Source organism: Macaca nemestrina, chromosome 7, assembly GCF_043159975.1.
Source record: "Macaca nemestrina isolate mMacNem1 chromosome 7, mMacNem.hap1, whole genome shotgun sequence".
In the NCBI taxonomy this organism is placed as follows: domain Eukaryota; kingdom Metazoa; phylum Chordata; class Mammalia; order Primates; family Cercopithecidae; genus Macaca; species Macaca nemestrina.
This window is the reverse complement of record NC_092131.1, coordinates 162,474,165-162,487,128: the sequence shown is the minus strand read 5'-3', so window position 1 is coordinate 162,487,128 and position 12,964 is coordinate 162,474,165. Positions and strand designations below refer to the sequence as shown.

The 12,964-nt window shown below is 39.3% G+C and overlaps 1 protein-coding gene across 8 annotated transcripts in view; it reads right to left on the bottom strand.

Moving 5' to 3' along the window:
• LOC105492489 (fibrous sheath interacting protein 1) overlaps window positions 1-12,964 on the bottom strand; it is a 259,605-nt gene that overhangs the window by 123,920 nt on the left and 122,721 nt on the right. The window contains exon 11 of one of the 8 annotated variants that reach the window (XM_024796090.2): window positions 5,176-5,958. The exons of the other annotated variants lie outside the window; for them this stretch is intronic. Coding sequence (XP_024651858.2) covers window positions 5,917-5,958 — 42 coding nt within the window. The 3' untranslated portion in view covers window positions 5,176-5,916. Of the gene's footprint in view, window positions 1-5,175; window positions 5,959-12,964 lie in introns of those variants that run through there. 8 annotated transcript variants of the gene reach the window in all.

Below are 12,964 nucleotides of genomic sequence, written 5' to 3'. Positions count from 1 at the left end.
GATGGGGAAAAAGCAGGGCAGAAAAGCTGGAAATTCAAAAAATAAGAGCGCATCTCCCCCGGCAAAGGAGCGCAGCTCATCGCCAGCAACGGATCAAAGCTGGACGGAGAATGACTTTGACGAGATGAGAGAAGAAGGCTTCAGTCCATCAAATTTCTCAGAGCTAAAGGAGGAATTACGTACCCAGCGCAAAGAAACTAAAAATCTTGAAAAAAAAGTGGAAGAATTGATGGCTAGAGTAATTAATGCAGAGAAGGTCCTAAACGAAATGAAAGAGATGAAAACCATGACACGAGAAATACGTGACAAATGCACAAGCTTCAGTAACCGACTCCATCAACTGGAAGAAAGAGTATCTGCAATTGAGGATCAAATGAATGAAATGAAGCGAGAAGAGAAACCAAAAGAAAAAAGAAGAAAAAGAAATGAACAAAGCCTGCAAGAAGTATGGGATTATGTAAAAAGACCAAATCTACATCTGATTGGGGTGCCTGAAAGTGAGGGGGAAAATGGAACCAAGTTGGAAAACACTCTTCAGGATATCATCCAGGAGAACTTCCCCAACCTAGTAGGGCAGGCCAACATTCAAATCCAGGAAATACAGAGAACGCCACAAAGATACTCCTCGAGAAGAGCAACTCCAAGACACATAATTGCCAGATTCACCAAAGTTGAAATGAAGGAAAAAATCTTAAGGGCAGCCAGAGAGAAAGGTCGGGTTACCCATAAAGGGAAGCCCATCAGACTAACAGCAGATCTCTCGGCAGAAACTCTCCAAGCCAGAAGAGAGTGGGGGCCAATATTCAACATTCTTAAAGAAAAGAATTTTAAACCCAGAATTTCATATCCAGCCAAACTAAGTTTCATAAGTGAAGGAGAAATAAAATCCTTTACAGATAAGCAAATGCTTAGAGATTTTGTCACCACTAGGCCTGCCTTACAAGAGACCCTGAAGGAAGCACTAAACATGGAAAGGAACAACCGGTACCAGCCATTGCAAAAACATGCCAAAATGTAAAGACCATCGAGGCTAGGAAGAAACTGCATCAACTAACGAGCAAAATAACCAGTTAATATCATAATGGCAGGATCAAGTTCACACATAACAATCTTAACCTTAAATGTAAATGGACTAAATGCTCCAATTAAAAGACACAGACTGGCAACCTGGATAAAGAGTCAAGACCCATCAGTCTGCTGTATTCAGGAGACCCATCTCACACGCAGAGACATACATAGGCTCAAAATAAAGGGATGGAGGAAGATTTACCAAGAAAATGGAGAACAAAAAAAAGCGGGGGTTGCAATACTAGTCTCTGATAAAACAGACTTTAAACCATCAAAGATCAAAAGAGACAAAGAAGGCCATTACATAATGGTAAAGGGATCAATTCAACAGGAAGAGCTAACTATCCTAAATATATATGCACCCAATACAGGAGCACCCAGATTCATCAAGCAAGTCCTTAGAGACTTACAAAGAGACTTAGACTCCCATACAATAATAATGGGAGACTTCAACACTCCACTGTCAACATTAGACAGATCAACGAGACAGAAAGTTAACAAGGATATCCAGGAATTGAACTCATCTCTGCAGCAAGCAGACCTAATAGACATCTATAGAACTCTCCACCCCAAATCAACAGAATATACATTCTTCTCAGCACCACATCGTACTTACTCCAAAATCGACCACATAATTGGAAGTAAAGCACTCCTCAGCAAATGTACAAGAACAGAAATTATAACAAACTGTCTCTCAGACCACAGTGCAATCAAACTAGAACTCAGGACTAAGAAACTCAATCAAAACCGCTCAACTACATGGAAACTGAACAACCTGCTCCTGAATGACTACTGGGTACATAACGAAATGAAGGCAGAAATAAAGATGTTCTTTGAAACCAATGAGAACAAAGATACAACATACCAGAATCTCTGGGACACATTTAAAGCAGTGTGTAGAGGGAAATTTATAGCACTAAATGCCCACAAGAGAAAGCAGGAAAGATCTAAAATTGACACTCTAACATCGCAATTAAAAGAACTAGAGAAGCAAGAGCAAACACATTCGAAAGCTAGCAGAAGGCTAGAAATAACTAAGATCAGAGCAGAACTGAAGGAGATAGAGACACAAAAAAACTCTCCAAAAAATCAATGAATCCAGGAGTTGGTTTTTTGAAAAGATCAACAAAATTGACAGACCACTAGCAAGACTAATAAAGAAGAAAAGAGAGAAGAATCAAATCGACGCAATTAAAAATGATAAAGGGGATATCACCACCGACCCCACAGAAATACAAACTACCATCAGAGAATACTATAAACACCTCTACGCAAATAAACTGGAAAATCTAGAAGAAATGGATAATTTCCTGGACACTTACACTCTTCCAAGACTAAACCAGGAAGAAGTTGAATCCCTGAATAGACCAATAGCAGGCTCTGAAATTGAGGCAATAATTAATAGCCTACCAACCAAAAAAAGTCCAGGACCAGATGGATTCACAGCTGAATTCTACCAGAGGTACAAGGAGGAGTTGGTACCATTCCTTCTGAAACTATTCCAATCAATAGAAAAAGAGGGAATCCTCCCTAACTCATTTTATGAGGCCAACATCATCCTGATACCAAAGCCTGGCAGAGACACAACAAAAAAAGAGAATTTTAGACCAATATCCCTGATGAACATCGATGCAAAAATCCTCAATAAAATACTGGCAAACCGGATTCAGCAACACATCAAAAAGCTTATCCACCATGATCAAGTGGGCTTCATCCCTGGGATGCAAGGCTGGTTCAACATTCGCAAATCAATAAACATAATCCAGCATATAAACAGAACCAAAGACAAGAACCACATGATTATCTCAATAGATGCAGAAAAGGCTTTTGACAAAATTCAACAGCCCTTCATGCTAAAAACGCTCAATAAATTCGGTATTGATGGAACGTACCTCAAAATAATAAGAGCTATTTATGACAAACCCACAGCCAATATCATACTGAATGGGCAAAAACTGGAAAAATTCCCTTTGAAAACTGGCACAAGACAGGGATGCCCTCTCTCACCACTCCTATTCAACATAGTGTCGGAAGTTCTGGCTAGGGCAATTAGGCAAGAGAAAGAAATCAAGGGTATTCAGTTAGGAAAAGAAGAAGTCAAATTGTCCCTGTTTGCAGATGACATGATTGTATATTTAGAAAACCCCATTGTCTCAGCCCAAAATCTCCTTAAGCTGATAAGCAACTTCAGCAAAGTCTCAGGATACAAAATTAATGTGCAAAAATCACAAGCATTCTTATACACCAGTAACAGACAAACAGAGAGCCAAATCAAGAATGAACTTCCATTCACAATTGCTTCAAAGAGAATCAAATACCTAGGAATCCAACTTACAAGGGACGTAAAGGACCTCTTCAAGGAGAACTACAAACCACTGCTCAGTGAAATAAAAGAGGACACAAACAAATGGAAGAACATACCATGCTCATGGATAGGAAGAATCAATATCGTGAAAATGGCCATACTGCCCAAGGTAATTTATAGATTCAATGCCATCCCCATCAAGCTACCAATGACTTTCTTCGCAGAATTGGAAAAAACTGCTTTAAAGTTCATATGGAACCAAAAAAGAGCCCGCATCTCCAAGACAATCCTAAGTCAAAAGAACAGAGCTGGAGGCATCACGCTACCTGACTTCAAACTATACTACAAGGCTACAGTAACCAAAACAGCATGGTACTGGTACCAAAACAGAGATATAGACCAATGGAACAGAACAGAGTCCTCAGAAATAATACCACACATCTACAGCCATCTGATCTTTGACAAACCTGAGAGAAACAAGAAATGGGGAAAGGATTCCCTATTTAATAAACGGTGCTGGGAAAATTGGCTAGCCATAAGTAGAAAGCTGAAACTGGATCCTTTCCTTACTCCTTATACAAAAATTAATTCAAGATGGATTAGAGACTTAAATGTTAGACCTAATACCATAAAAATCCTAGAGGAAAACCTAGGTAGTACCATTCAGGACATAGGCATGGGCAAAGACTTCATGTCTAAAACACCAAAAGCAACGGCAGCAAAAGCCAAAATTGACAAATGGGATCTCATTAAACTAAAGAGCTTCTGTACAGCAAAAGAAACTACCATCAGAGTGAACAGGCAACCTACAGAATTACAAAATTTTTGCAATCTACTTATCTGACAAAGGGCTAATATCCAGAACCTACAAAGAACTGAAACAAATTTACAAGAAAAAAACAAACAACCCCATCAAAAAGTGGGCAAAGGATATGAACAGACATTTCTCAAAAGAAGACATGCATACAGCCAACAGACACATGAAAAAATGTTCATCATCACTGGCCATCAGAGAAATGCAAATCAAAACCACAATGAGATACCATCTCACACCAGTTAGAATGGCGATCATTAAAAAGTCAGGAAACAACAGGTGCTGGAGAGGATGTGGAGAAATAGGAACACTTTTACACTGTTGGTGGGATTGTAAACTAGTTCAACCATTACGGAAAACAGTATGGCGATTCCTCAAGGATCTAGAACTAGATGTACCATATGACCCAGCCATCCCATTACTGGGTATATACCCAAAGGATTATAAATTATGCTGCTATAAAGACACATGCACTCGTATGTTTATTGCGGCACTATTCACAATAGCAAAGACTTGGAATCAACCCAAATGTCCATCATTGACAGATTGGATTAAGAAAATGTGGCACATATACACCATGGAATACTATGCAGCCATCAAAAAGGATGAGTTTGTGTCCTTTGTAGGGACATGGATGCAGCTGGAGACCATCATTCTTAGCAATCTATCACAAGAACAGAAAACCAAACACTGCTTGTTCTCACTCATAGGTGGGAACTGAACAATGAGATCACTTGGACTCAGGAAGGGGAACATCACACACAGGGGCCTGTCATGGGGAGGGGGGAGGGGGGAGGGACTGCATTGGGAGTTATACCTGATGTAAATGACAAGTTGATGGGTGCAGCACACCAACATGGCGCAAGTATACATATGTAACAAACCTGCACGTTATGCACATGTACCCTACAACTTAAAGTATAATAATAATAATAAATTAAAAAAAAAAAAAAGAAATACCTTCTTTCTTTATAGCCTAGTTCAATAAACTTTTTTCCATTTGATATGGTTTGGCTCTGTGTCCCTGCCCAAATTTCATCTTGTAGCTCCCATAATTCCCATCTGTTGTGGGAGGGACCTGGTGGGAGATAATTCCCACCTGTTGTGGGAGGGACCTGGTGGGAGATAATTCCCACCTGTTGTGGGAGGGACCTGGTGGGAGATAATTCCCACCTGTTGTGGGAGGGACCTGATGGGAGATAATTCGCACCTGTTGTGGGAGGGACCTGGTGGGAGATAATTCCCACCTGTTGTGGGAGGGACCTGGTGGGAGATAATTGAATCATGGGGTCAGGTCTTTCCCATGCTGTTATCATGACAGCGAATGAGTCTCACGAGATCTGATAGTTTTAAAAGGGGGAATTTCCTTGCATAAGCCCTCTCGCTTTGCCTGCTGCCATCCACGTAAGATGGGACTTGCTCCTCCTTGCCTTCCGCCATGATTATGAGGCTTCCCCAGCCATGTGGAACTGTAAGTCCAATTAAACCTCTTTCTGTTGTAAATTGCCCAGTCTCGGGTATGTCTTTATCAGCAGCGTGAAAACAGACTAATACACTATTTAAAAATTTTTTTTTACTTTTAAATTGTTTTGTTAAAAACTAAATAGAAACACACACATTAGCCTAGGCCTACATAGGGTCAGGATCATCAATATCACTGTCTTCCACTCCACATCTTGTCCCACTGGAAGGTCTTCAGGGGAAGTAACAGGCCTGGAGCTGTCATCTCCTATGACAACAATGTCTTCTTCTGGAATTCTTCCTGAAGGACCTGCTCGAGGTTGCTTTGCAGTTAATTTATTTTTTTAATAAGTAAAAGACTCTAATGATTAAAAGTATAGTATAGTAAATACATAAAGCAGTAATATAGTCATTTATTATCACTATCAAGCACATACTATGCATAATTGTATGTGCCATACCTTTATACGAATGGCAGCATAGTACACCAGCTTCACCACAAACATATGAGTAACCTGTTGTGCTATGATGTTACAACAGCTACCTAGTCACTAGGTGATAGGAACTTTTTATCTCCATTATAATCTTATGGGACCACCATCGTATATGCAGTGCATCAGTGACCAAAACATCATTATGTGATACATGTGTACTAAATGTTTGAAATACTGCAACTCAGCAGAAATTTTAAATGGATCATTTATAGACAAACTGCTAGACCCCTTTGAGAGATAATAAATCCAATTCGGTCTGCCCAGGCAGAGCAAAGACAACCCCTTCAGAAGTTTTAAGAGGAAGCAAGAGCATATATTCCCTCAGATATAACACGTATGTCCATTTGCCAGCAGTTGCAGGGACTACTGGCTGGGTAGAGCTAGTTCACAAGGACAACCGCATCAGTCAGGGAGACCTGTGACCAGTGACTCTCATGTGCTCATGGACTAAATAGGAAACAAAATTCCCCGACCCCAAGTATGGTAAATGATGAATGGCAAGAAAAAAACTGGCTTATCTTCTGAGCATGTAAATTCCTTTCCTTTAAAGGGAGATTTGTCTGCCCAGAGGCTTAAAGGCAAATCATGAAATCACGTGTCTTCTGGAAAAAGACACACCAGCTGATAAAAAGATGGTTTCTCCAATAATCAGTGAAAAACATCAAAACATTTATAATTATGTGCTATTGCTTAAGCTGGCATTCTCTATTTCTCATCACTTTCATCGACCAAAGTATATTAGGGTATGGAAGTTGGTAAAACTTAGAGAAAAATCCCAAGGAAATTCCATGTCTTTTGTGTTCCCTCAAACTGAAGTTTTCCCGGTACCTTTTTTCTCCTTATTGGCAATGGTGAGAAGGAATACTATATGAAAAGAGAATTTAAAACCTATCGTAGACTTTGTTATATGAAAACATTCCCTTCTGGAAAAGAAATGTAAACTTATAGGGATTTCTTAAGGGTCTTCATGGATAGACACCATCCCCCTCCTCCAGTAGCAGTTAGCTTTTATGTACAAATGTACTGAACTAGAGACCTATTATATCAAAAGGACATTTTCATCCTAGAATATTTTTCAGAAAAACAAGCCTCAAAATGTAACTCTTCTGTGCAGATGCAATCACCCAATCAATTCTTCTGCTGATCCAACATTCTAATAAGACTGACAATCCATTCATTCATTCATTCATTCATTCATTCAGCAAACATTTATTGAATGCCCACTACAAAGTTCAGTGTTGTAATCACTGAGGTTCTGAAAATCATGGCTCCAAAACTCAAAACCTGTGAAACCTTGGATAAGTTTATTAAACTCTCAAGTTTCAATATCCTTATTTAAAATCCTAGTTGCTGGTATGCAGCTACTTTTTATGAACCAACCTAGAGAAACTCCATCCTCATTCAGATGCTCTACTGGGAGGAAGGTGCATGGGTCAACCTAGAGGAAGACTATGATATATTTTGAAAAGATCTTAGGATAGGACACAGATTCTCAGGCAGGTTTCTCTGGATCTTTCCACTGTTCCAAGAAAAAGGATCACTCACCAAGGCACTAAATGCAACTATTTCTGTTGCATATAGACAAAGAAAATTAATAAATGTAACATGATTAAAATATGTGTTCGGGAAGAATTCAATATAGAATCACATAACTAGAATGGGAACTATCGATTAGATGAGGCTGAAAGGGCAGCTGTGCGTATTTCAAAGGGCTCTGAATGCCAGATGAAAATATCTGTACACAAAGGAGGGGAAGACATGAATAGGTCTGACCCCTAAAAAGATGTTTGTCGGTACCAAGCAGAGTGGACTGGGGTAGGGAGTGAGTGGAGGCTGGGAAGCCAGTTAAGTTTGTGGTCACAGTTCAGACAAGAATGTAAGGAAGAAAAAGGCTTCAATAGCATAATGCTTTAATACTATGCTTCTCAGCCTTGAGTATTCCATAGGCCATTTGTAAACAACTTACAAAGTTAAGTTATTGTTATCATAGTGTTACTTAAAGGTGTACAATATTCTTTATACCTACAGCGCCAATGAAAGTAAAATCAAAACAAAGTTACAAACCTAGGTAATCTTGTTCTAAATCTTGTCCTCTTTCTGGCTTTTTGACACCTCTAAGACTTCCAACCTCCTTCCTGTAAAGCTAACGATTGTCTGAGAGTGTGGCACTTGAAAGCAAAAGACCTGGGTTCAAACTCTGACTCTGCCTCTTACTAGCTGGAGACTTAGGGAAATTGTTTGTACCAATATAAGCCTCAATTTCTTCATCTATAAAGTCAGCAGAATAACTTACCCCATACAGTTTTTGTGAGTATCAAAAGAGTTATGTGGAAAGCACTCTGTTACCCATGAGTTCTCACTGACACAATCTAGGGGACTTGCATTGATATGCAAAAGACAACAGAAATTTGCTAAAGGAAGTGACATTTTTTGGAAATGTTCTGAACTATTAATATTTTAAAAGAGAAAAATCAAAAAATGTTTATAAGAACAAGGCAATCATTTTTTCTTAACTACTCAAACTCAGAGGATCATGTGTGCCTCCATTTCATGCCATCATGTGCAGAGGAGAAAAAGGAGACAGGTTGAGGGCCCGTGTGTGTTGCTGACAAAGGCAAACTGAGCCCAGGCCTTGTGGCTCCCAGATCTGTTCACCAATCAAAAGCTACAAATTTCACTGATAATGCTTATAGCCAGCCAAAACAGCATCTTCTGTGGAAAGCAGCACCTGGGACCCTCCCACAAACTCTCTGCGATGTGCTAAGACAGGTCTCAAAGACTAGGCATTTCCCAGGGAAGATGGAGGACACCACACCTCAGGACCTTTGCTACACTCTGAGACAAGGCTCACTCTCCATATGAGAGAGCTCACTTAAGTGGAGAGAGGGGAGCAGTAATCCAGCTCAGGATCAATAGAAAGAATCAACTCAGTCTTCCTATGTAGATCTATTTCATACCAAAGACCTCATGTCTTCAACTTGGAAAGAAGTTCAAAGAAAATATCAGGGACAAGATTACACAATTTACAAAGTGACTTCGCACACATCATATTTGATCCACATGGTCACCACGTTCAATTGATATTATGACCCAAAAACACTCTGCAACCAAAACAACATGTTTATTTCTATTGTCTTCATCTTCAGCAAAAAATGTTAATCTATTTTTCTATTTCTTCTGTTCTTGGAGAAAAACTTGGCACATCTTTAAAGCAGTAATCAACTTCCCATTTTTGAGGAGGCTTAAATAATGTTTATAAAAATAGCAAATAAAATGTTACTCCACCATTCCTCCTTCTTGAAAATAATATGGTACAGTACCAAATTCCATTCATTCTTTCACTTGTTCATAAAACACACACATTGGTAGCACCCAGGATATGCCACCATTGTGTTATCCTGGAGGACATGAAAATGAAAACCACCAAAGTCTCTACCTTCTGATCATAAAATCAGTATTAATAAAAATCATAGCGAGCAGATGTGGACTGAAGAGTATAAGACCAGGTCAAAAATCATGAATTTGGGGTAAAAAGAAAGTTACTGAAGACTGGGATGACTGTACAAATACACAGGAAAGAAGTATTCAACAAAAAAATTCTAAAAATGCCTCAAGGTTTGGGACATCCATTTGAGAACAGTATACATAGTAGGGCCAGTGAGGGATGGTCAATACAAAAATGCTGTGACACTAACTTAATTTGCAACTTAACAAGAGTATTAACTGTGTACTTTTAATATAAAATAAAATGGGTGACTACATTTCCACAATTTTTAATAATCTGTGTTTTTTAGCTTATCCTTTAAAAAATGAGGAACCTATTAACATTAGTTTTCAGGTTACCATTTTAGGCAATTAAATATGAATAATCAATGCAAATTAACCAATATTATATAAGGAAATCTGACTTATCTTTCAGCCTAAGCAGACAGGATTTTTTTTTTTTTTTTTTGAGACGGAGTCTTGCTCTGTTGCCCGGGCTGGAGTGCAGTGGCCGGATCTCAGCTCACTGCAAGCTCCGCCTCCCGGGTTCACGCCATTCTCCTGCCTCAGCCTCCAGAGTAGCTGGGACTACAGGCGCCTGCCACCTCGCCCGGCTAGTTTTTTGTATTTTTTTTTAGTAGAGACGGGGTTTCACCATGTTAGCCAGGATGGTCTCGATCTCCTGACCTCGTGATCCGCCCGTCTCAGCCTCCCAAAGTGCTGGGATTACAGGATTGAGCCACCGCGCCCGGCTTTTTAAATGGAGTCTCACTGCCACCTAGGCTGGAGTGTCGTGGTGCGATCTCAGCTCACTGCAGCCGCCTCCCAGGTTCAAGTAATTCTCTTGCCTCAGCCTCCTGAGTACCTGGGATTACAGGTGCCTGCCACCACGCCCAGTTAATTTTTGTATTTTTAGCAGAGACGGGTTTTCACCATGTTGGCCAGGCTGGTCTCGAACTTCTGATCTCAGGTGATCCGCCCGCCTCAGCCTCCCAAAGTGCTGGGATTTCAGGTGTGAGTCACTGCACCTGGCCTAAGCAGACATGATAATCTATTTATTTAATAAAGATAACTTAAGTTTGCCTAAATTCTCTATAATTACAAAATAAGAATGTTATATTAAAATCAGATTTTTAAGATAGATATAGCAATACGTAGCTCATCCCAAATGATCTAATTCCAAAATCTTGCATATATTTGACTGCTTCCTATTTAAAAGCTGTATTAAAAGTCAAGGGATTGGCTGGGTGCGGTGGCTCAAGCCTGTAATCCCAGCACTTTAGGAGGCCAAGGCGGGTGGATCCCAAAGTCAGGAGATCGAGACCATCCTGGCTAACATGGTGAAACCCCGTCTCTACTAAAAATACAAAAAATTAGCCAGGCATGGTGGCGGGCACCTGTAGTCCCAGCTACTTGGGAGGCTGAGGCAGGAGAATGGCGTGAACCCGGGAGGCGGAGCTTGCAGTGAGCCGAGATCGCATCACTGCACTCCAGTCTGGGCAACGGAGCAACACTCTGTCTCAAAAAAAAGAAAAAAAGAAAGAAAAAAAAGTCAATGGATTCTTCAAAAAGCAAAACATCGAGTTGCCATATGACCCAGAAATTCCACTCCTAGGTATACACCCAAGATAACTAAAAACACGTCCACATGAAAATTAGTATACCAATGTTCATAGCAGCATTACCCATAATCGCCAAAAAGTGGAAACAATCCAAACATCTAAGCGACTACTGAGTAAACAAAATGTGGTACATCCATACCATGAAATATTATTTGGCAATAAAAAGGAATGAAGTACTAATACATGCTACAAAATTGATGAACTTTGAAAACATTACGCAAAGTGAAAGAAACTAAACACCAAAGACCACATATTGTATAATTCCATGGATATGAAATGGCCAGGCTATGAAAATCCACAGAGGCAGAAAACTCAGTGGTTATGCCATGAAATGGGGAGTGACAGCTAATGAATATAAGGTTTCTCTTGAGGGTAAAAAAATTATTCCAGTATTTGATAGTGGTGAAGGATGCCCCCTCTGTGAGTACAATAAATACCACTAAATTGCACACTTTTTAAAAAGTGAACTTCACTGTATTTGAGATATCTCAATAAAGCTGTTATTTGTTTTTTAAAAAAAAAAAAAAAAAAAAAAAGCAATGGCTTTTCAAATGCTTCCTGGACTTCCTTGGCCTCTTTTTGCCCCCTTTTTATTTGTGACTGGCTAATTTCCTCATATATAATAAATAAAAATAATTACAGGAATAAATATGAAAGCTTTATCAGTGTGTATAAGACTATAACATGTCCATTCTGGAATTTTTACTGCAATTTTGCTTCTAAAATTGGAATGTAATAATGTAGAAAACCCAGTGTCGTTATGGGTACTGTTATGATAGCAGGAATTTAATCATAATTCTGAAATGTTTTCTAAATATGCAGTATCTCTAAGTCCAAGGATCATTTCGAAATATGACATAAACACAAGACTTAGTGTGACTTCTTTTTTACTTCTATCCCTCTACCCCATCCTCACAAAACCTGTACCCATCTATGGGAAAACAGAAAAATGGCCAACCTCCAACTAACTCCAAAGGCAAGAATGACCAGCACGCCCTAGGATTGAGAGAGGAAAGAGAGAAGGAAGGGCCTATATTTCTGCCTTGACAACGTAGTAAGTAAAAAGTAGCACACTGCTTGCCCGTAGTTTCAACCAGTGGATTAGCAGCCCCACCTCCTAGGTGAGGCTAGAGAGGGTGAAGAAAGGGGCAACATGTCCTTGAGTTCTGTCCCCATGGCTAGAGAGAGAAAGAACAACCTCCTCCCAGAAAGAAGCACTCAGTAAATGCAGGCACCTCTTATATATTCTCTACCCCACAGGACATTCCAATAGGGCTCAAGAAAGGTTAGTTGAATTGAATTCATCAGAAAAGGGTAGGGGAAGGAGAGATCACTGAGTATTTATGATGTTGCAATAGTTTTAATTGAATATAAGTCAATGGATCAATTCCTTGATTATAAATCTTACAATTAGATTTCTTCAATCAGCAAGTAACTTTTGGAAGATTTCAGTAAAATTAATGTACTTTCTAGCCTAAATGAAAAATGGCTGATAAAAGTCCAAAAGATAAAGTACACAAGTAACAACTTACTGGGTTAAAACAAAAGATTATTTAGAGTAACATTTTATTTATTTAGAATAAGAAAACTGGAAACTAGTATTATCTAAATTTTTAATATCTGCATGCTGAATTTTAGTGAATTTTCTTATGTGAAGTACACACCTTAATCTTAAAGCAATAATTGGCTGGGCATGGTGGCTCACACCTGTGATTTT